This window comes from Tachyglossus aculeatus, chromosome 19 (assembly GCF_015852505.1).
Source record: "Tachyglossus aculeatus isolate mTacAcu1 chromosome 19, mTacAcu1.pri, whole genome shotgun sequence".
In the NCBI taxonomy this organism is placed as follows: Eukaryota; Metazoa; Chordata; class Mammalia; order Monotremata; family Tachyglossidae; genus Tachyglossus; species Tachyglossus aculeatus.
Window position 1 is genome coordinate 14940265 of NC_052084.1, and position 22257 is coordinate 14962521.

At 54.9% G+C, this 22257-nt stretch overlaps 2 protein-coding genes across 2 annotated transcripts; one reads left to right on the forward strand and one right to left on the reverse strand.

Annotated features, from left to right (window-relative positions):
• The first annotated feature begins 645 nt into the window (after window positions 1–645).
• On the forward strand, window positions 646–18234 carry PPP2R5D (protein phosphatase 2 regulatory subunit B'delta). Its single transcript, XM_038760959.1, has 16 exons — window positions 646–723; window positions 5930–6007; window positions 13527–13719; window positions 13846–14045; window positions 14303–14413; window positions 15389–15481; window positions 15636–15766; window positions 16048–16107; window positions 16222–16330; window positions 16641–16694; window positions 16936–17106; window positions 17211–17338; window positions 17445–17546; window positions 17634–17706; window positions 17788–17904; window positions 18006–18234. Exons 1-16 carry the CDS (start codon window positions 697–699, stop codon window positions 18141–18143), a joined length of 1785 nt encoding a protein of 594 aa, XP_038616887.1. The 5' UTR covers window positions 646–696; the 3' UTR covers window positions 18144–18234.
• Window positions 18235–19211: 977 nt separating this feature from the next.
• Window positions 19212–21792, reverse strand: MEA1 (male-enhanced antigen 1). The gene is made up of 3 exons (XM_038760960.1): window positions 21421–21792; window positions 20265–20370; window positions 19212–19569 (listed from the first exon to the last, which is right to left on the reverse strand). The coding sequence occupies exons 1-3, from the start codon at window positions 21658–21660 to the stop codon at window positions 19418–19420; spliced, it is 498 nt and encodes a 165-aa protein (XP_038616888.1). The 5' UTR covers window positions 21661–21792; the 3' UTR covers window positions 19212–19417.
• Window positions 21793–22257: the final 465 nt, after the last annotated feature.

A 22257-nucleotide genomic window follows, 5' to 3' on the forward strand; every position in this document is an offset into this window, starting at 1 on the left:
GATACATAATATAATATAATATAATGTAATGTAATATAATACAATGCAATATAATGTAATATAATATAATATAATGCAATATAATATTATATAACATAATATAATATAATATAACATAATATAACATAATATAATCTAATATATAATACATAACAATACATCATACATGTTACATATAATCTATTATATAATATAATATATAATTATATTATATAATATAATAAATTATTATTGTTATAATAATAATAATAATAATAATAATAATAATAAGTCCGATGGAGAGTGACTGGCTGAAGGAACGAGAGGGCCCCGTAGAGATCTGCCCCCGTAAGCCCCGCCCCCTCCCCGACCCGCCCTCCCTCATAGGGCGGGCCCTCCCGCCGTAGCCAATCGGGGCGGAGGGCCCCGGCGGTTTGTACCGTCCCGGCCAATGAAAAAAAAGTCCCGGCGGGCCAATGGGGGAGGCGGCTCCGGGGTTGCCGGGCAGGTTTTGGGCTGCCGGGCCAATGGGAGGGCTGGGCCGGGCGCAGCGCGCAGCGCGCAGGCGGAGGCGGCGACGACGAGGGAGCCGAGCGGGGCCGAGCGGAGCCGAAGCGGAGAGCCGAACCCCACCGAGCGGGGCCGAGCGGGGCCGAGCGGGGCCGAGCCCAGCCGAACCCAGCCGAACCCAGCCGGGGCCGGGGTCTCCGGGCCGAGATGCCCTACAAACTGAAAAAGGAGAAGGTGGGTGAACCCTGCGCGCCACCCCCCCACCCCCCCCACCCCGCGGGCACGCGCAGCCCTCCCCATCATTCATTCATCCATCCATCCATCCATCCATTCATTCATTCCGCCGTATTTACTGAGCGCCCACTGCGGGCAGAGCACCGGATTAAGCGCTTGGAAAGTACCATCGGACAACCAAGACCCCTCCTCCCCCTCCCCCGTTGGATATCAATCGATCAATCAATCGTATTGATTGAGCGCCTACTGTGTGCAGAGCACTGGACTGAGCGCTGGGGAAGTCCAAGCTGGCAACATAGAGAGACGGTCCCTACCCAACAGTGGGCCCACAGCACCTGGATATCAATCAATCAATCAATCGTATCGATTGAGCGCCTACTGTGTGCAGAGCACTGGACTGAGCGCTTGGGAAGTCCAAGCTGGCAACATCTAGAGGCAGTCCCCACCCAACAGTGGGCCCACAGCACCTGGATATCAATCAATCAATCGTATTGATTGAGCGCTTACTGTGTGCAGAGCACTGGACTGAGCGCTTGGGAAGTCCAAGCTGGCAACATGTAGAGACGGTCCCTACCCAACAGTGGGCCCGCAGCACCTGGATATCAATCAATCAATCCATCAATCGTATTGATTGAGCACCTACTGTGTGCAGAGCACTGGACTGAGCGCTTGGGAAGTCCAAGCTGGCAACATATACAGTCCCTACCCAACAGTGGGCCCACAGCACCTGGATATCAATCAATCAATCAATTGTATTCATTGAGCGCTTACTGTGTGCAGAGCACTGGACGAGCGCTTGGAAAGTCCAAGTTGGCAACAGATAGAGACGGTCCCTACCCAACAGTGGGCCCACAGCACCTGGATATCAATCAATCAATCAATCGTATTGATTGAGCGCTTACTGTGTGCAGAGCACTGGACTGAGCGCTTGGGAAGTCCAAGTTGGCAACATAGAGAGACAGTCCCTACCCAACAGTGGGCCCACAGCACCTGGATATCAATCAATCAATCAATCAATTGTATTTATTGAGCACTTACTGTGTGCAGAGCACTGGACTGAGCGCTTGGGAAGTCCAAGTTAGCAACATATAGAGACAGTCCCTACCCAACAGTAGGCCCACAGCACCTGGATATCAAACAATCAATCGTATTGATTGAGCGCTTACTGTGTGCAGAGCACTGGACTGAGCGCTTGGGAAGTCCAAGTTGGCAACATATAGAGACAGTCCCTACCCAACAGTGGGCCCACAGCACCTGGATATCAATCAATCAATCAATCAATTGTATTTATTGAGCACTTACTGTGTGCAGAGCACTGTACTGAACGCTTGGGAAGTCCAAGTTGGCAACATAGAGAGACAGTCCCTACCCAACAGTGGGCTCACATATATATGTATATATGATCGCACAGATTTATTACTCTGTGTTGATTATATATATATACCTGTATATATGTATATATGTTTGTGCATATTTATTACTGTATTTATTTTGTTATTTATTTTACTTGTACATATCTATTCTATTTTATTTTGTTAATATGTTTGGTTTTGTTCTCTTTCTCTCCCTTCTAGACCGTGAGCCCACTGTTGGGTAGGGACCATCTCTATATGTTGCCAACTTGTACTTCCCAAGCGCTTAGTACAGTGCTCTGCACACAGTAAGCGCTCAATAAATACAATTGATTGATTGATTACCTTGTATCTACCCCAGCGCTTAGAACAGTGTGTGGCACATAGTAAGCACATAACAAATACCATCGTTATTAATAGACTGTGAGCCCACTGTTGGGTAGGGACCGTCCCTATATGTTGCCAACTTGGACTTCCCAAGCGCTTAGTACAGTGCTCTGCCCACAGTAAGCGCTCAGTAAATACGATTGATTGATTGTACATTCATTCATTCATTCAATCATATTTATTGAGCGCTTACTGCCCCCCAACTGCTTAGTACAGTGCTCTGCACACAGTAAGCGCTCAGTGAATACGATTGATTGATTGTACATTCATTCATTCATTCAATCGTATTTATTGAGCGCTAACTGTGTGCAGAGCACTGGGCCAAGCGCTTGGGAAGTCCAAGTCGGCAACATCTAGAGACGGTCCCTACCCAACAGCGGGCTCACAGTCTAGAAGGGGGAGACAGACCACAAAACAAAACAGATTAACAAAATAAAATAAATAGAATAAATATCTTCTAGACTGTCTAGAAGGGGGAGACAGACAACAAAACAGAGTAACAAAATAAAATAAATAGAATAAATATCTTCTAGACTGTCTAGAAGGCGGAGACAGACAACAAAACAAAACATATTGACAAAATAAAATAAATAGAATAAATATCTTCTAGACTGTCTAGAAGGGGGAGACAGACAACAAAACAAAACATATTAACAAAATAAAATAAATAGAATAAACATCTTCTAGACTGTGAGCCCACTGTTGGGTAGGGACCGTCTCTAGATGTTGCCAACTTGGACTTCCCAAGCGCTTAGTACAGTGCTCTGCACACAGTAAGCGCTCAATACATACGATTGATTGAATGAATGAATGAATATGTATATACGTTTGTACGGATTTATTACTCTATTTTATTTGTACATATTTATTCTATTTATTTTATTCTGTTAAAATGTTTTGTTTTGTTGTCTGCCTCCCCATTCTAGCCTGTGAGCCCACTGTTGGGTAGGGACCGTCTCTATATGTTGCCAACTTGGACTTCCCAAGCACTTAGTACAATGCTCTACACACAGTAAGCGCTCAATAAATACGATTGATTGATTGGGTAGGGACCATCTCTAGATGTTGCCAACTTGGACTTCCCGAGCGCTTAGTACAGTGCTCTGCACACAGTAAGCGCTCAATCAATACGATTGAATGAATGAATGAATATGTATATACGTTTGTATGGATTTATTACTCCATTTTATTTGTACATATTTATTCTATTTATTTTATTTTGTTAATTTGTTTTGTTTTGTTGTCTGTTTCCCCCTTCTAGACTGTGAGCCCACTGTTGGGTAGGGACCGTCTCTATATGTTGCCAACTTGGACTTCCCAAGCGATTAGTACAGTGCTCTGCACACAGTAAGCGCTCAATAAATATGACTGAATGAATGAATGAATATGTACATACGTTTGTACGGATTTATTACTCTATTTCATTTGTACATATTCTGTTCATTTTATTTTGTTAATATGTTTTGTTGTCTGTCTCCCCCTTCTAGACTGTGAGCCCACTGTTGGGTAGGGACGGTCTCTAGATGTTGCCAACTTCTTCTTCCCAAGCGCTTAGTCCAGTGCCCGGCACACATTAAGTGCTCAATAAATACGATTGAATGAATGAATAAATGCCATGATTATTATTATTAAGTCGTCAGAACAAATAGAATTAAAGCTAGATGCCCATCATTAATAAAATAAATAGTAAATATCTACAAGTAAAATAAATAGAGTCATCAATCTGTACAAATATATATATACAGGTGCTGTGGGGTGGGGAGGAGGAGAGGAAAAAGGGGGCTCAGTGTGGGGAGGGAGGGTGTTATTGAGCACTCACTGGGGGCAGAGCACTGTACTAAGCGCTTGGGAGGTACAGTCGGGCAACAGAGACAATCCCCAAATCCAAAGGCGGCACAGAGGGGAGGGGGAGAAGAGGGACAATAATGACAATTGTGGTATCTGTTCATCCATTCAGTTGTGTTTGTTGAGTGCTTACTATGCGCAAGGCACTGGGCTAAGCGCTTGGGAGAGCACAATATAGTCATTCACTCAGTCATAATAATAATGATGGCATTTATTAAGCGCTTGCTGTGTGCGAAGCACTGTTCTTAGCGTGGGGAGGTTACGATAATAATAATAATAATGATATTTGTTAAGCGCTTACTATGTGCGAAGCACTGTTCTAAGCGTGGGGAGGTTACAATAATAATAATAATGATATTTATTAAGCGCTTACTATGTGCGAAGCACTGTTCTAAGTGTGGGGAGGTTACAATAATAATAATGATATTTGTTAAGCGCTTACTATGTGCGAAGCACTGTTCTGAGTGTGGGGAGGTTACAATAATAATAATAATAATATTATGCGCTTACTATGTGCGAAGCACTGTTCTAAGCGTGGGGAGGTTACAATGATAATGATATTTGTTAAGTGCTTACTATGTGTGAAGCACAGTTCTAAGCGTGGGGAGGTTACAATAATAATAATAATAATGATATTTGTTAAGCACTTACTATGTGCAAAGCACTGTAAGCGTGGGGAGGTTACAATAATAATAATGATATTTGTTAAGCGCTTACTATGTGCGAAGCACTGTTCTAAGCGTGGGGAGGTTACAATAATAATAATAATGATATTAAGCGCTTACTATGTGGGAAGCACTGTTCTAAGCGTGGGGAGGTTACAGTAATAATAATAATGATAGTTGTTAAGCGCTTACTATGTGGGAAGCACTGTTCTAAGCGTGGGGAGGTTACAATAATAATAATAATGATAGTTGTTAAGCGCTTACTATGTGCGAAGCACTGTTCTAAGCGTGGGGAGGTTACAATAATAATAATAATGATAGTTGTTAAGCGCTTACTATGTGCGAAGCACTGTTCTAAGCGTGGGGAGGTTACAATAATAATAATAATGATAGTTGTTAAGCGCTTACTATGTGCGAAGCACTGTTCTAAGCACTGGGGAGGTTACAATAATAATAATGATGGCATTTGTTAAGTATTTACTATTTGTGAAGCACCGTTCTAAGCACCAGGGAGGATACAGAGGGATCAGGTTGTCCCGAAGGGGGCTCATAGTCTTAATCTCCATTTTCCAGATGAGGGAACGGAGGCCCAGAGAAGCGAAGTGACTTGCCCAAAGTCACCCAGCTGACAATTGGCGGAGCTGGGATTTGAACCCATGACCCCCCTGACTCCAAAGCCCGGGCTCTTTCCACTGAGCCACGCTGCTTCTCAGTAGGAAGTGACCGTCAGGGTTCAGAGGGGGTTGGGCGGAAGGCGGGCAAAGTTGAATCGATCAATCGTATTTATTGAGCGCTTACTGTGCGCAGAGCACTGTACTAAGCGCTTGGGAAGTCCAAGTTGGCAACATATAGAGGCAGTCCCTACCCAACAGTGGGCTCACAGTCTAAGTTGAGCTGGCGGTTGGGCCCTTCCCCGCCCCGAACGGAGGCTAACGCGCCCTCCGTTTCCTCCGACAGGAACCTCCCAAACCTGCCAAAGGAGCACCCAAGCCCAGCAGCGGGGGCAAAGATGGCAGCGGCGACGGCGTGGAGGAGGTAATGGGGATGGGCGGGATGGCGTGACCCCAAACTTCCGACTCTTGGGAATGTGAGGAGGGGTCTGGAAGCCCTGAGGGGGGCCCAGCCTCGCAGGTCGGACGCAGGCTGGGACGGAGTTGGGGAAGAGGTGGGCCTGGGAAACAGGAGCCTTCGTGCCCAGGGGAGGAATCAGCACAGAGTCGTTCAGAGGTCATCTCGTCTTGTCCTCAGCTTATCTTTGGGCTTCCAGACACTACTGTAATCTCAACCGGCCCGGAAAAATCAGTGCCAAACCTCTGCTTGAAATATCCGTGGAGAAGGAGCCCGTGCAGTCTTCCCAAACCTCCCGACGTGGACGGTCTGGACGGCCTTCTCCTGAAGGATGAAGCTTCGGCACGGAATGGGAGGAAGGAGAAGGGTGGAGGGGACTAGGCAGAATTGAGAGGTAACCGGGGAAATCGCCGGCCACTTGGCAGGAGACGGGGTAGCTACCCAGCCCTCCTCAGGCATCTAAGCTTCCCTGGAGGTGAGATAAGAGATTTTGTCCCGGTGGGGATTGTAAACCGTCCTGACCAGATGTAGTTTGTTAGAGAACCCGGGAATGAAATAGAAGCGGGAAATGGATTTTTCCCCCCACCTTCCAGGATATATCTGTACTACTTTATCCGTGCCTCTTATCTTCTCCCACCAGGCTGTGGGGAAGGGTTGGCAGAGATGGCAGAGGCCACGGGTATTGGGGATGCTGGACTGTGGACCTAACGACTCTTAAAAATAAATGGAGGGTAGTTAGGGGAGTAAAGGAGGTCGGAAAAGACCGGGAAAATCCCGTCCCGGCTAAGAGATCGGGCATATCTAGGCATATCGCCGTCCGAAGTTCTCGTGGCTTGAGTGGAGGTTCCCGGAAAGCACTACCCAGGGATGATTGTGGATCGAGCAGTCATGATTGACAAAATAATAGCACCCCATTCGGCCCAACTATTGATTATCCGAGTGCTGATGATCCGGTCTGGTTGGTCTCCAAGCCCTCTGCTCCCTCCTGCTCTCTGCCTCGTGGCCACGTCACTGTCCGTTAGTTCCCGAAACTCAGCCTCTTCCATGTTCTCTGCGAGTCGCTCTGTGGGAAGGTTGGGTGGGGAGTGGGGGAGAAAGTGTTGGGAACATCGAGGGTTTCAATTATCCAGGCTCTTTTTGATCCTCGATGTAGGGGCCTGGGTTTCTGTAGCTCTTATTTTCTGAACTTCTCAAAAATCTTTTAAATCGGCCCTCTGACAACCTCTGGGAGGGGTGACGGCGAGTCTCCTCCAGTCACCAAGATCCCGGCGTGGGTCCGGGGCCTCGGGCCGACTCAGGCTTTAAGTAGCGGGCAGTGAGTCTCAGTCTCATCTCAGGGAACCAACAGAGCTTTGGAGAGATTACTGGCCGGCTGAGCATCGTCCGGATGAGAGGAAGATTTAGCGAGATGAGGGGAGAGGTTGGAGCTAGGCCTTCTCTCTAGGTAATGATGGTTGGAGTAGCAGCAGCATTCATTAAACAGCATTTAATGCGATGCCCTCTGCTAGGCCCTTGGGAAACACAGGCTAACGAAGTGAAACATTCCCTGCCCTCAAGAAGCTTTCACTCAGATGGGAAAGACGAGTGTCAAAATATCCTCAGCGCTATCAAAATAAATACACTCACCAGACATCCATATACGTGAGTGTTAAGGAGGGCATGCAAGCGCTTAGTACCATGAGCGGTTAAGTTCACGAATGTTACGTTACGAGGGGCTAATAGGGCTCAGATGGGGAAATTAATTGGGGAGAGGCTTGTTTGGGGCGGGGGGTGACATTTTAGGAGGGATTTGAATGTGGGGAGAGCTGTGGGAAGGGAGTTTGAAGCCGGGGAAATGGCATGAGTGAGGAGACGGAGACGGGAGGGTCGAGAGGAGTAATGATCGTGGTATTTGTTAAGGGCTTACTGTAGGCCAAGCGCTGTGCTAAATGCCGGTGCAAATAAAAGATAAGGTAAGGTAGAGCTGGGTGGGCGGTGGGGAGAAGAAATTACCGAGTTGGGGCAGAGTGGGAGAAGGCAAGGTGGGGCAAACAGCAGAGAGCCTTTAAAGGCTGATTATAATAATAATAATGGCATTTGTTAAGCGCTTACTATGTGCGAAGCACTGTTCTAAGCGCCGGGGGTGGGGGGGGGGATTCAAGGCGATCAGGTTGTCCCCCGTGGGGCTCACAGTCTTAATCTCCATTTTACAGATGAGGTTTGAGTGATGCGTAGTGGCCAAGGAAGCCCGTGAGGGAGTTTGTGAAGAGGAACGTCGTAGGCCAAGCGATGTTTCAGGAAAATCATCATCATCATCAATCGTATTTATTGAGCGCTTACTATGTGCAGAGCACTGTACTAAGCGCTTGGGAAGTACAAATTGGCAACATATAGAGACAGTCCCTACCCAACAGTGGGCTCACAGTCTAAAAGGGGGAGACAGAGAACAAAACCAAACATACTAACAAAATAAAATAAATAGAATAGATATGTACAAATAAAATAAATAAATAAATAAATAAATAAATAGAGTAATAAATATGTACAAACATATATACATATATTTATATAGATCTGCACAACAGGAAGAAGTAGAGATTGGGAAGGGGAGAGGCCGGAGGCTGGGAGACCAGCGAGGAGGCCGATGCAGAGACCTAGCAGAGGCAAGACCTAGACGTTGAACCAGGGTGGTAGCGATTTGGGTGGACGGGAAAGGGCAGATCCGGGAGATGTCGTGGGTGGAAAAACCCAACCGGTGGCTGAAACCGGGGGGGTTTCTGCTCCTTTAGCAAGTGTGTCAGTATTTAAAGCCTGAGTCACCCGGGTCCCAGGGCCCGTGACTGGTTCTCGGTGACTTGAGGAGACTCACCTTCGCCCCTCCCAAAGGTCGTCGGGGCAAAATAGCCGATTTGAAGGACTTGAAGCGGTTCAGAAAATAAGCGTTTTAGAAACCGAGCCCCCGGTAACGAAGGCCAAAACGAGCCTGGGTAATTGAAACGCACAGATAATCCAAAGCCCTTGACGCTCTCCACCCAGCGCTTTCTTCCCTTTCCCACCCGACCTTCCCGCAGAGCTACTCACAGAGAACACGGAAGAGGCCGAGTTTCAGGGACTAACGGACAGTGGCGTGACCATAAAGCAGACAGCACGAGAAACAAAGGGCTTGGAAGCAGCATGGTCTTGTGAGAAGCGGCGTAGTCTAGTGGATAGAGCACAGGCCTGGGAGTTGGAAGGACCTGGGTTCTAATCATCATCCCGCCACTTGTCTGCTGTGTGACCTTGGACAAGTCACTTGGCTTCTCTGTGCCTCAGTTACTTCTGCTGTAAAATGGGGATTAAGACTGTGGGTCAGGGACACAGTCCCACCCTATTTGCGTGGGTTCTATTCCCCGCTCGCCGCTCGTCAGCCGTGTGACCTTGGGCAAGGCACTTGACTTCTCTGGGCCTCAGTTACCTCATCTGTAAAATGGGGATTAAGGCTGTGATCCCCACGTGGGACAACCTGATAATCTTGTATCCTCCCCAGCGCTTAGAACAGGGCTTTGCACATGGTAAGCGCTTAATAAATGCCATCATTATTATTATAATTATTATTATTGTATCCACCCCAGTGCTTACAGCAGTGCCTGGCACATAGTAAGCAATTAACAAATGCCACAATGATTATTATTGTTATTGGGAAGGAGGGGTTTGCCTCGAACCGAAGGTCAGCGAACTGCCTCTCCCCACCGCCTTCCCTGTGGCACCGAGACCGCTTCCCATCACCCGAAAGCGCCGATGCCAAGTTGCTGCCCGTGGCCGATTGTGATTTTTCCTTTAAAGTGATCCGGGAATCCCAACTTGGTGAAGCTGTGCCCGGCTCTCCCCGCCCCGCACCTTCGGAAAAGTAAAAAAACTCGATTCAGCCTAGAAGCCCATTGTTAAGTTATATTAACATTAGTCATTTATCTTAGACTTATTTATCTTGGACTTTTAGACTGTGAGCCCACTGTTGGGTAGGGACTGTCTCTAGATGTTGCCAACTTGGACTTCCCAAGCGCTTAGTACCGTGCTCTGCACACAGTAAGCGCTCAATAAATACGATTGATTGATTGATTGAGCTTACCTCCCGCTTCCAGCCAGGTCTGCATTTACTTTCTGTGTTTTGCACCACCCTCATCCCGGCCAAGGAAGGAAATGCCCCGGCTTGCCCGGTTCCATGGTGTCTCTCTCTCTCTCTCTCACACACACACACATACATACACTAGAGAAGCAGCGTGGCTCAGTGGAAAGAGCCCGGGCTTGGGAGTCAGAGGTCATGAGTTCTAATCCCGGCTGTGTCACTTGTCAACTGGGTGACTTTGGGCGAGTCACTTGACTTGTCTGGGCCTCCGTTCCCTCATCTGGAAAATGGGGATGAAGACTGTGAGCCCCACGTGGGACAACCTGATTACCTTGTATCCCCCCCAGCGCTTAGAACAGTGCTTGGCACGTAGTAAGTGCTTAACAAATGCCATCATCATCATTATTATTATTATTATTATTATTATTGTACACCCACACACACACCCACCTCCCCTTCTATTTATCTCAGACCCTCCTGCTGTAACCCAAATCCCAGTTCCCTTTTTTCTGGCCCAGGAGAGAAGGAAAATAACCACTTTTAAGTAAGAAACCCCTCTTCAGTAGCCTCCTAAGAGCCATGAATGGTCTCTGCTCAAAAATTTCCAAGGTCTGGGCCAGGCATGGAAGAGCAGCCTGGCGTGATGGATAGAGCGCTGGCCCAGACGTCAGAAGGTCATGGGTTCCAATCCCAGCCCCTCTGCTTGTCTGCTGTGTGACCTCGGGCAGTTCACTCCGCTTCTCTGAGCCTCAGTTCCCTCAACTGTAAAATGGGGATTAAGACTGTGAGCCCCGTAGGGGACAGGGACTGTCCAACCTGATTAGCTTTTGTCCACTTCAGCGCCTAGTACAGTGATTGGCACACGGTAAGCGCCTAACAAATAACATAATTATTACTACTGTTATTTGGGGTTATCGAGGGGAGGGAGGGGGGAGTCAGACAGCAAAGTGAATGAGAAAGGTGGGAACAGACGCCCGGAACCTCCTCCAATCTTGGAGTTGTCACCAGGCCAGCACTTAACAAATACCATCATTATTATTATTATTCCCTATCCCACAATGCCACCCCAAGACTGTGAGCCCGCTGTTGGGTAGGGACCATCTCTATATGTTGCCAACTTGGACTTCCCAAGCGCTTAGTCCAGTGCTCTGCACACAGTAAGCGCTCAATAAATACGACTGAATGAATGAATGATTAAGACTGAGCCCTATGTAGGTCGTGGACTGCTTCCAACCTGATAAACTTGTCTCTCTCCCAGCGCTCAGTACAGTGCCTGGCCCCTAGAAAGCGCTTAACAAATACCATTAGAAAAAGTTTCACCGTCAGCATGCTCAGAAGCGGCTCCCAGGGGACCGAGTTTTTCCCCGCTCAATTGGGAACTCCTCGAGGGCAAGGACGGAAGCTTTCCTTCGCGTCCTCCGACCCCCAAGTGCCCGACGGGCCGCCATTAGGCGCTCAGATGGTAGCCACGGCGATTAGGATGATTGCTGGCCTGGTTTGGCGTGAAATCCCAGACTGGGATTCAGGGGAGCCGCGGGAAGAGAGGAGAGCGCGCTTTTCCTCGGGGTGCCAGCGCTGCCCTGCCCAAAGCCTGAGCTTCCACTAAAGCCGCACAGGTGCGGGACCACATGCGCTGAGCCGGCCCGGCCGGAGGGAACATTCCCCGGGGCCCGGCTCAATCGCCAGGAGCCGCTTCTCCTGGTGCCTCTGCAGTAATAACCCCCGGTCCCGAAATCCCGGGCGCTTCCACGGCTTCCGTCCCCCTCGGCCGCGCGGAAGGAGCGGCCAGTCGCGCCATCTGGCCCCGTGTCGCTCCCCGGACTCGCCTTTATTAATCAATCAATCAATCAATCGTATTTATTGAGCGCTTACTGTGTGCAGAGCACTGTACTAAGCGCTTGGGAAGTCCAAGTTGGCAACATATAGAGACAGTCCCTACCCAACAGTGGGCTCACAGTCGAAAAGGGGGAGATAGAGAACAAAACCAAACATACTAACAAAATAAAATAAATAGAATGGATATGTACAAGTAAAATAAATAAATAGAGTAATAAATATGTACAACCATATATACAGTCAATCGTATTGAGCGCTTACTGTGTGCAGAGCACTGTACTAAGCGCTTGGGAAGGACAAGTTGGCAACATCTAGAGACGGTCCCTACCCAACAGTGGGCTCACAGTCTAGAAGGGGGAGACAGACAACAAAACCAAAGATACTAACAAAATAAAATAAATAGAATGGATATGTACAAGTAAAATAAATAGAGTAATAAATATGTACAACCATATATACAATCAATCAATCGTAATGAGCACTTACTGTGTGCAGAGCACTGTACTAAGCGCTTGGGAAGGGCAAGTTGGCAACATCTAGAGACGGTCCCTACCCAACAGTGGGCTCACAGTCTAGAAGGGGGAGACAGAGAACAAAACCAAACATACTAACAAAATAAAATAAATAGAATAGATAGGTACAAATAAAATAAATATGTACAGACATATATACATATATACAGGTGCTGTGGGGAAGGGAAGGAGGTAAGATGGGGGGGATGGAGAGGAAGGAAGGGGCTTTATTAAGCACTTCATACGCACAGAGCCCTCCGCTGAGCACGGGGTGGTGGGGAAAGACGCAATAATCTAATGATGGTATTTGTTAAGTGCTTACCATGTGCAAAGCCCTGTTCTAAGCGCTGGGGGGGATACAAGGTGATCAGGTTGTCCCACGGGGGGCTCACAGTCTTCATCCCCATTTTACAGGTGAGGGAACTGAGGGACAGAGAAGTGAAGTGACTTGCCCAAAGTCACACAGCTGACAAGTGGCAGAGTCGGGATTTGAACCCACGACCTCTGGCTCCAAAGCCCGGGCTGTTTCCACTGAGCCACGCTGCTTCTCTAATCGATCGATGTACGGCCCCCGTCCCACGAGGGGCTCGGAACCTCGGCTGGGGAGGACAGACTCCTAGAGCGATAAGGATAAATTACAGGTTTCCGCATCAAAGTCCCTTGTAATAATAATAATAATAATGATGATGGCATTTATTAAGCGCTTATTATGTGCAAAGCACTGTTCTAAGCGCTGGGGAGGTTCCAAGGTGATCAGGTTGTCCCACAGGGGCTCACAGCCTTCACCCCCATTTTACAGATGAGGGAACTGAGGCCCAGAGAAGTGACTTGTCCAAAGTCACACAGCTGACAGTTGGCGGAGCCGGGATTTGAACCCGTGACCTCCGGGTCCAAATTCCGGGCTGTTTCCACTGAGCCACGCCGCTTCTCAAATTAAAATCCGTCCTCCCGGGGATGGGCCGGGATCAGGCCAACAGGGCTACCAGCCCGGAGGGATGGGCAAGCGGTAGTGGCGGAGAGGCCGGGAGCCGACGACCCCCTTGTCCCCGCCCCGCAGCCTCCTCAGCCCCCGCAGCCCCCGTCCCAGCCGTCCAACAAGCGCCCGAGCAACAGCACGCCGCCCCCCACGCAGCTCAGCAAGATCAAGTACTCGGGGGGCCCCCAGATCGTCAAGAAGGAGCGGCGTCAGAGCTCGTCCCGCTTCAACCTCAGCAAGAACCGCGAGTTGCAGAAGCTGCCCGCCCTGAAGGGTGAGCCCGAGTCGGGGGTCCCCGCGGGGGCTGGAGGAGTCCGGGGGTCCCCACGGGGGCCGGAGGGGTGCCCGTCCGGTCTCCCGGAGGGGGTGGGGGTCCCGAGCCCGGCTTCCCCCCCGGCAGACTCGCCGTCCCAGGAGCGGGAGGAGCTGTTCATCCAGAAGCTGCGCCAGTGCTGCGTCCTCTTCGACTTCGTCTCGGACCCGCTCAGCGACCTCAAGTTCAAGGAGGTGAAGCGGGCGGGGCTGAACGAGATGGTGGAGTACATCACGCACAGCCGCGACGTGGTCACCGAGGCCATCTACCCGGAGGCCGTCATCATGGTGGGGAGCCGGGACCGGGAACGGGGGGGCTTCCGTGCGGGCCGAGCGCTCAGGACGGGGCGCCCCGTCCCCGGGAAGAAGCGCGATTCACAGCACTGATGGATTGTGGAAGGGTGGGAAGGCTGGGCCTGCGGATTCCGAGCGGAGGGAAGTGGGAAAGATGATGGGAAAGATGGGAGCCCGGCTGCTCGGACAGGAAGGGCCCAAGGCACGGCGAAGCGGGCGCACCGACCTGGGTTCCCCTCCCCTCCCCTCAGTTTTCGGTTAACTTGTTCCGGACCCTGCCACCCTCATCCAACCCCACCGGGGCGGAGTTTGACCCCGAGGAGGACGAGCCCACGCTGGAGGCCGCCTGGCCCCACCTCCAGGTAACGGACAGCCACGTCGTCGGGGACCCGCGACCCCCGGGAACGCGCAGGGGCGGGTGGGGATGGGGCCCGGAGAACCTTCGCCAACTGATTCCTCGGCTCATCGCTTTAGTGGGCACAGGCAGCTCGAAAGGCTGTGTGTAACCGGGGAGCGCACGGGAAGCAAAATAAGAGGCAGTTCTGCCTGGGGCTAACACCTGGGCTTCTAGCCACCTCATCCTGGGGTGACGGAGAGGGGTCAGAGAACGGCCACCTGAACGATGGCGGGGCGGGCCGGGTCCCCTTCGACGGCCCCCTGGAAAGGTGAGATCTGCGATGGGCCGGGATCGAAATTTACAAAACCCAGAAGGGTGTGGATAGGGCGATCCGGGAATTGTTTGTCGCCAAACCTTGTCACGCCGAGGTCAGGGCCGCCCACGGGCAGTGAGTTCAAAAGAAACAAAAGCCTTTCCCGCGGTGCAGGGGAGAATCAGGGCCGGATCCGTCGAGTGCTTACCGTGTGCTCGGCGCTGGGGAGAGTACATTGCAACCGAGTTGGTAGACACGTTCCCCGCCCGCAACGAGGAGTCCCGAGGAGAGGGGGGACGAGGGGGAATCAATTACCCTGGAATCTAGTAATCGTTTCATGACGGGGTCTGGATAAGTTCCAAGGGCCATGCCTCCCGTGCAGTTGACTGCCCGTTTTTTCTCAGCATCCTGGAAAGCTACCGAGGGAGACAGAACGCAAGTCTTGCGGACCGGTGGCCTGACCCAGGAGGCAGGGCTTACGTTCTGGGGTTTTCAGGAAACAAAGGGGTGAATTACTAAGAAGAGATGGCTTCTCTCTAGGGGAAGTGGGGGTCAGGTAGTTTGTGGGTGAAGAGCCGGAGCTAGAGTCGGGCAGGTGCTGGTGTTGACAGAGGAGAGGGAAGCAGGGAGCCTTTTCAACTCAGACGAGAACAACTCCCAGCCACCCGGGTCCCTCTGCCTCCACAGCTCGTCTACGAATTCTTCCTCCGCTTCCTCGAGTCTCCGGATTTCCAGCCCAACGTGGCCAAAAAATACATCGACCAGAAGTTTGTCCTCTCTGTGAGTTTTTTCTCTCCCGAGCCATCTCCCCATCCTCTCCCGCCGCCGCCCCTTTCCCTTCTGCGTCCCCACGGGAACGTCCCCTCCTCTGCCCAAGAGCTCATTTCCCCGGACTCGCAGCCCCCCGTTGACTGTCTCCCGCCCCGTCCCGTAGCTCCTGGACCTGTTTGACAGCGAGGACCCCCGCGAGCGGGACTTCCTCAAGACCATCCTGCACCGCATCTACGGCAAGTTCCTGGGGCTGCGGGCTTACGTGCGCCGGCAGATCAACCACATCTTCTACAGGTGGGTACGGGGGGCACGTGGGAGGGCCAGCCGGCCTAGGGCAGGGGGTACAGGGGTGCAGCGGCGGGCCTTTAGTTAGGACATCTGTGAAGCCCTTACTAGGCGTTCAGCACTGTGCTAGGTTATCCCCGTCCCACCTGGGGTTCGGCCATTTCTTTTAAGGCGCCTGTCAGGTGAAGATGAGCGGGGGTGGAGAAAGGGGCTAGCCCCGGGGCAGGGGCAGTCGAGCCCCACTCCAAGGGGCTTCCCCGGGCGACCCAGTTCCTCTCCACTGCCCGCAGGTTTATCTACGAGACAGAGCATCATAACGGCATCGCCGAACTGCTGGAGATCCTGGGCAGGTGAGTGGGACCCGCTGCACCGACATCTGGGTTTAAGTTGCCGAAGCGGGGCTGGAAGGGTGGGCGGGGTGAGGGGCCCCCCTGAGCCCCCCTCCACAACCTTCTACCCCTCAGCATCATCAACGGCTTCGCCCTACCCCTGAAGGAGGAGCACAAGATGTTTCTCATCCGCGTCCTCCTTCCCCTGCATAAAGTCAAGTCCCTGAGCGTCTATCACCCCCAGGTGAGCGGGCCCGGCTCCACCCTCCTCCCTCAGAGAGTCTCCCCGCTGGCCCGACCCCTCCAACGCCAAGCTCTCCCGGGCAGTGGGCCTGTCGCTTCCGCCCCGGGAAGCCCTGCCCCGTTCACGGTGACCCCCCGGGTGGCCCTGGGGCGAGCCGAGGCCCAGAAGGCCGGGGAAGTCTGCCCCGATGAGGCAGCTGCCCACCCGAGGGGGCGGGGGCAGTCTGGCTGGAGGGACGGGTGGAGGGGCGGCCCGGCAGGGCCCTCCACCCGCTCTTTCCAGCTTTCCCCTCTCCTGCCGTTCTGTGCAGCTGGCATACTGCGTGGTTCAGTTCCTGGAGAAGGAGAGCAGTCTCACCGAGCCGGTGAGCCCCCTCCCCCTGACCCCAGCTCCGCGGCCGCCGCCCCCACCGTGGGGGCCAACGGTCCGCCCCGCTCAGCCGGCCGGGCTCCGTGCGGAGAGAAGTCAAAGCCCACACCGCCCCCGCCTCCTCTCCCCATCGGCCGCCCGTCCCCACCGCGCGCAGGCCCTCCCACCTCGTCCCGGAAGCGAGGCGGGGCCCCTCGGGGCCCAACTCGGGCTGGAATCCGTCCGGACCCCCGCAGGTCATCGTGGGGCTGCTCAAGTTCTGGCCCAAGACGCACAGCCCCAAGGAGGTCATGTTCCTGAACGAACTGGAGGAGATCCTGGACGTCATCGAGCCGTCCGAATTCAGCAAGGTCATGGAACCGCTCTTCCGCCAGCTGGCCAAGTGCGTCTCCAGCCCCCACTTCCAGGTGAGCCCCTCGGCCGGGCCCCCCGCTCCCGCCCGCCCTCCCGGTTCCCTCCGGCCCCGTCCCATCCCCGGGTCTGGGCCGCCCGGCCCGCGGCCTCCTCGCAGGTGGCGGAGCGGGCCCTCTACTACTGGAACAACGAGTACATCATGAGCTTGATCAGCGACAACGCCAGCCGCGTCCTGCCCATCATGTTCCCCGCCCTGTACCGGAACTCCAAAAGCCACTGGAACAAGTGCGGAGCCCGGGGCGGTGGGGGGAGTCGGGAGGACGATGGGGAGGAGGAGGAGGGGCCGGGGCTCGGGGGCGTCCGGCCAAGCCTGGTCCCGGCCCTCCGACAGGACCATCCACGGCCTGATCTACAACGCCCTGAAGCTGTTCATGGAGATGAACCAGAAGCTGTTCGACGACTGCACGCAGCAGTACAAAGCGGAGAAGCAGAAGTGAGTCGTCCCCGGGCCTACCCCCGCCCCGTCCCGCCCATCCCGTCCCCACCCCGTCCCCGATCCTAGCGCCCGTGTCCCCTCCAGGGGCCGCTTCCGGGTGAAGGAGCGGGAGGAGATGTGGCACAAAGTGGAGGAACTGGCCCGGCTCAATCCCCAGGTGAGTCCCCGGAGCCGGGCGGGAAGCGGGGCCGGGGCCGCTCGGCCGGCGGGGTGACCCCCGCCCCGTCTCCCCCCCCAGTATCCCATGTTCCGGGCCCCCCCGCCGCTGCCTCCCGTCTACTCCATGGAGACGGAGACGCCCACGGCCGAAGACATCCAGCTCCTGAAGAGGACGGTAGAGGCAGAGGCTGTGCAGGTGAGAGGGCGTGGGGGCGGCCGGGCATCTTCCCCAGGTAGCCGGCGGCGGGGTGGGGGGGGTCTTCATCCCGCCGGGTCCTCCCCGCCCCCTCTCCCCAGATGGTGAAAGACATGAAGAAGGAGAAGGTGCTGCTGCGGCGGAAGTCCGAGCTGCCCCAGGACGTCTACACCATCAAGGCGCTGGAGGCCCACAAGCGGGCCGAGGAGTTCCTGACGGCCAGCCAGGAGGCCCTCTGACGCCCCCGCCCAGGGACCTTGCCCACCGTGGACGCCACTCGCCCCGATCCGAGGCCCGGAGCCGCCGCCGCCGCCGCCCCTGCCCCCTGTCCCCCACCCCCGGCCCTCACTGCGGGGGATCCAGCCCCCCGGGGCCCACGCCAGGGGACTGAATCTGCCGCGGTCCCTCGGGGGCGGGCAGCGGCCGAGGCCCGTGGTGCCAAGCACGGCTGCCCGGCCCCCGTTCTTAGAACCCCGCCCCGTTCCCCCCTCCCCAGCTCCCCGAGGCAACAGGTCGACCGTCCAGAGACCCCTGCGTGCCGAGCCCCTGCTTAGCGGCACCCCCATTCCCCAGCAGGACCCTCCCGGGGCCGGTGTAGACCCCTCCGGGTCCTGCCTGGCTGCAGAAGGCTACAGTGTAGACACCCCCGAGACAAGTTGGGGTAACGAGACATGCCTGGAGTTGGCCTGCCCCCACTCCTCCCCAGGGGCCACTCTCTCTCCTCTCCCTTTTCCTCCATTCGGTCTTACTCTGCCGCACACGCTCCGCCGCTCCCAACCCCAGGGGCTACGGGAGGGAGAAAGAAGTCTGCTGCTTTTCCCCCGGCTGACCCCTGCTCCCCACCCCCTGAATTTGGTCCTTCCTCCCGCCGGATCCCGAGCCCAGGGGGACTGCACTGCCATGCCCAGGAGGCAGACAGCTGCCAGAGACCCAAACCCCAGGCAGCCAGTGCCTCTGCTGTGCCCCCGCTTCAGGGCCAGGTTTCCAGGCCGGAGCCCCTGCCCGTGGCTGAGCCTCCGGGGAGCGAGGGGGAGGCACGAGGCGCTGGCTGTTTGGCCTTCGGGTCCCGCCCGTCCTCCCCCCGTCCAAGGGGGAGAGGGGATGGAGGGAGGAGGATGGGGACTCCAAAGGGACCAAGGCGGGCAGCGGCCCCGCGCCACTGGGGACGGCTCCCTTCCTTGTGCCAGCTCTGGAACCAAGAGCAGGAAGCAGCCCCCATCTATTTATTTCCCTTTTTTCGGTGCCCACGTCCCCCCTCCCCCCCGGGAGGTAGGGGGGCTGGCGGCAGCGGGCTCAGGACGCAGATGGAGCCGTGGACCGAGGGGGCTTTATTCCCCGTGGGGCGTCACATGCTGAGAGGGGCCAAGCCCAGGCAGATGTCTCTTCTCTATGTACAGAACGGAATAAAGTGGATCGCTCTGGAGAGGAGTCGTGAGTCCGCCTTGCTCCAGGAAGGGAGGGAAAGAGAGGAGACGGGGTCAGAGTGGGGCGAGGAGGGAGGGGGCGAGTCCGCTCACTTCCAGGCGGCGGGGGCCTGGCGGGCCTGCAGCGTCTTCTGCACCACGGCGTCCCACTGCGCGTCCGAGAGCTCCCGGGCCCAGGCGGGCACGCCGGGCGCCGGCAGGCTCACGCCGGCCATCGTCCGCTTCACCAGCTCCACGTGCTCTGCGATCCAAGAGGAGGGCGGACGGGGTGGGCTGGTGGGCCTCTCCTCCTCCGCCTCCTCCCAGGGAGCCGGCCCGAAAGACCCCCAGCCCCTTCCTCCTCCTCCTCCCACCCAAGCCTGCGGCAGCCGGGAGGGGGGCCCGGCCCCCAAGCCCGAGGACCCATCTCGAGGGCCGGGAGGGGGAGAGAAGGGGGCACGGCAGGGGTGAAGGGGACCTTGCTGCCACCCACACGTTCTCTCCCCCGCCCAAGAGAAAGGCACCCACCAAGGAATAAGGGCTACTACCATGGTGCTGAGGACCAGGCTGGTCTCCGCTCCCTCACTACCTAGGCCTGGTCATCATCATCATCATCATCAATCGCATTTATTGAGCGCTTACTATGTGCAGAGCACTGTACTAAGTGATTGGGAAGTACAAACTGGCAACAGATAGAGACAGTCCCTACCCAACAGTGGGCTCACAGTCTAAAAGGGGGAGACAGAGAACAAAACCAAACATACTAACAAAATAAAGTAAATAGAATAGCTATGTACAAGTAAAATAGAGTAATAAATATGTACAAACATATATACAGGTGCTGTGGGGAAGGGAAGGAGGTAAGATGGGGGGATGGAGAGGGGGAGAAGGGGGTCATCAACTAAGGCCCCCCATCCACCCTCCCCGGGGGCCCGGGGGAAGGGCCAGTAGTGGTACCTGGGTCCATAGGGATGGAGGCGCGGCTGCTCAGGGCGGCAGCCCCCTCGTCGTCTTCCTCCTCATCGCTCTGGGCTGGAGGGTCCGGCAGGTGCAGCCCCATGGCCTGTAGCCCGGGATAGGATGGCTCATGGGGCACGGCCCCCCCGGGCCCCTTTCCAATCATCAGCCTCGTTCCTGCGCTGACTGTGTGGGGGGGACGCCCCTGGCCCTGCCCCTCCCTCCATCCATCAATCAATCGTATTGATTGAGCGCTTACTGTGTGCAGAGCACCGGACTAAGCCCTTGGGAAGTCCAAGTTGGCAACATATAGAGACAGCCCCTCCCCAACAGCGGGCTCACCGTCCAAAGCAGCGTGGCTCAGTGGAAAGAGCCCGGGCTTTGGAGTCAGAAGTCACGGGTTCAAATCCCGGCCCCACCAATTGTCAGCTGGGTGACTTTGGGCCAGTCACCTCGCTTCTCTGGGCCTCAGCTCCCTCATCTGCAAAATGGGGATGCAGACTGCGGGCCCCCCGTGGGACAACTTGTACTTCCCAAGCGCTTAGTACAGTGCTCTGCACACAGTAAGCGCTCAATAAATACGATTGATGATGATGATGACCACCGGATCACTTTGTAACCTCCCCAGCGCTTAGAACGGTGCTTTGCACATAGTAAGCACTTAATAAATACCACTATTATTATTACAATTATTAAAAGGGGGAGACAGAGAACGAAACCGAACATACCAACAAAATAAAATAAATAGAATAGATGTGTGCAAGTAAAATAAAAAGTAAATAACCAGAATAATATAAATATGTACAAACATATATACAGAGAGGTCAGAGGTCATGGGTTCAAATCCCGGCTCCGCCAATTGTCAGCTGTGTGACTTTGGGCAAGTCACTTAACTTCTCTATGCCTCAGTTCCCTCGTCTGTAAAATGGGGATGAAGACTGTGAGCCCCCCGTGGGACAACCTGATCACCTTGTAACCTCCCCAGTGCTTAGAACAGTGCTTTGCACGTAGTAAGCGCTTACTAAATGCCCTCATCATACACATATATTCATTCAATCGTATTGATTGAGCTATTACTGTGTACTGAGCGCTTGGGAAGTCCACGTTGGCAACCTACAGGGGCGGTCCCTACCCAACGACGGGCTCACAGGGTCACCTGGATGCGCTGGTGGATGTCCGCGGTGGGCTGGGCGGGCTCCGGCTCCTCCTGCTCGGCGTCCTGGCTCAGGGGCTGGTAGGAGTAGCCGGCGGGGCCCTCCTGCTCCTGCTGCTCCTGCTCCTGCTCCTGCTGCTCCTGCTGCTCCTGCTCCTGCTCCTCCTCCTCGCTCCAGTCCGGGGAGGTCTGCGGCGGCTCCAGCTCCTCGCCCTGGCTGGGGCTGACCCTCTCGGGGCCCATGGTGGGTCCTGCCGCCAGGCCCGGGCGGGGGTCAGAGGTCAGAGGTCAGCCCCACCCAAGGGAGCCCCTTTGCCCGGCCTCCCTTAGCCCGACTAGCCAGGCCTAAGGCCCTCCTCTCCGGCCTCCATAGCCCCGGCGCGCCGGGAGGGGGCGCCCCCGCCGGGCATGCGCAGAGGGCCGCTCTTCCGGGCGGACGCCATTTCCCCGGCGCGTCGGGAGGGGGCGCCCCCTCCGGGCATGCGCAGGGGGCCGGTCTTCCGTGCGGACTCCATTTCCCCGGCGCTGCCGGGAGGGGGCGCCCCCGCCGGGCATGCGCAGAGAGCCGCTCTTCCGGGCGGACTCCATTTCCCCGGCGCTGCCGGGAGGGGGCGCCCCCGCCGGGCATGCGCAGAGGGCCGCTCTTCCGGGCGGACTCCATTTCCCCCGTGCGCCGGGAGGGGGCGCCCCCTCTGGGCATGCGCAGAGGGCCGCCCTTCCGGGCGGACTCCATCTCCCAGGGGGCTTCGGGGCCGCGCGTGCGCAGGCGCGCCCCTGACATGCGCAGAGGGCCGCTCTTCCGCTGCGCGCAGGCCCCCCCTTTCCCCTCGCCCTGACATG

Bases quoted from the DNA above. Each gene is read 5' to 3' on its own strand.
- PPP2R5D (XM_038760959.1), top strand. From the start codon at position 697: ATGCCCTACAAACTGAAAAAGGAGAAG. The intron at 6,008-13,526 runs GTAATGGGGATG...CCCGCCCCGCAG, and splicing joins GCGGCGACGGCGTGGAGGAG to CCTCCTCAGCCCCCGCAGCC. The intron at 16,695-16,935 runs GTGAGCCCCCTC...GGACCCCCGCAG, and splicing joins AGAGCAGTCTCACCGAGCCG to GTCATCGTGGGGCTGCTCAA.
- MEA1 (XM_038760960.1), bottom strand. From the start codon at position 21,660: ATGGGCCCCGAGAGGGTCAGCCCCAGCCAGGGCGAGGAGCTGGAGCCG. The intron at 20,371-21,420 runs GTGACCCTGTGA...CCCGGGCTACAG, and splicing joins ACATCCACCAGCGCATCCAG to GCCATGGGGCTGCACCTGCC. The intron at 19,570-20,264 runs GTACCACTACTG...CTTGGATCGCAG, and splicing joins CTCCATCCCTATGGACCCAG to AGCACGTGGAGCTGGTGAAG.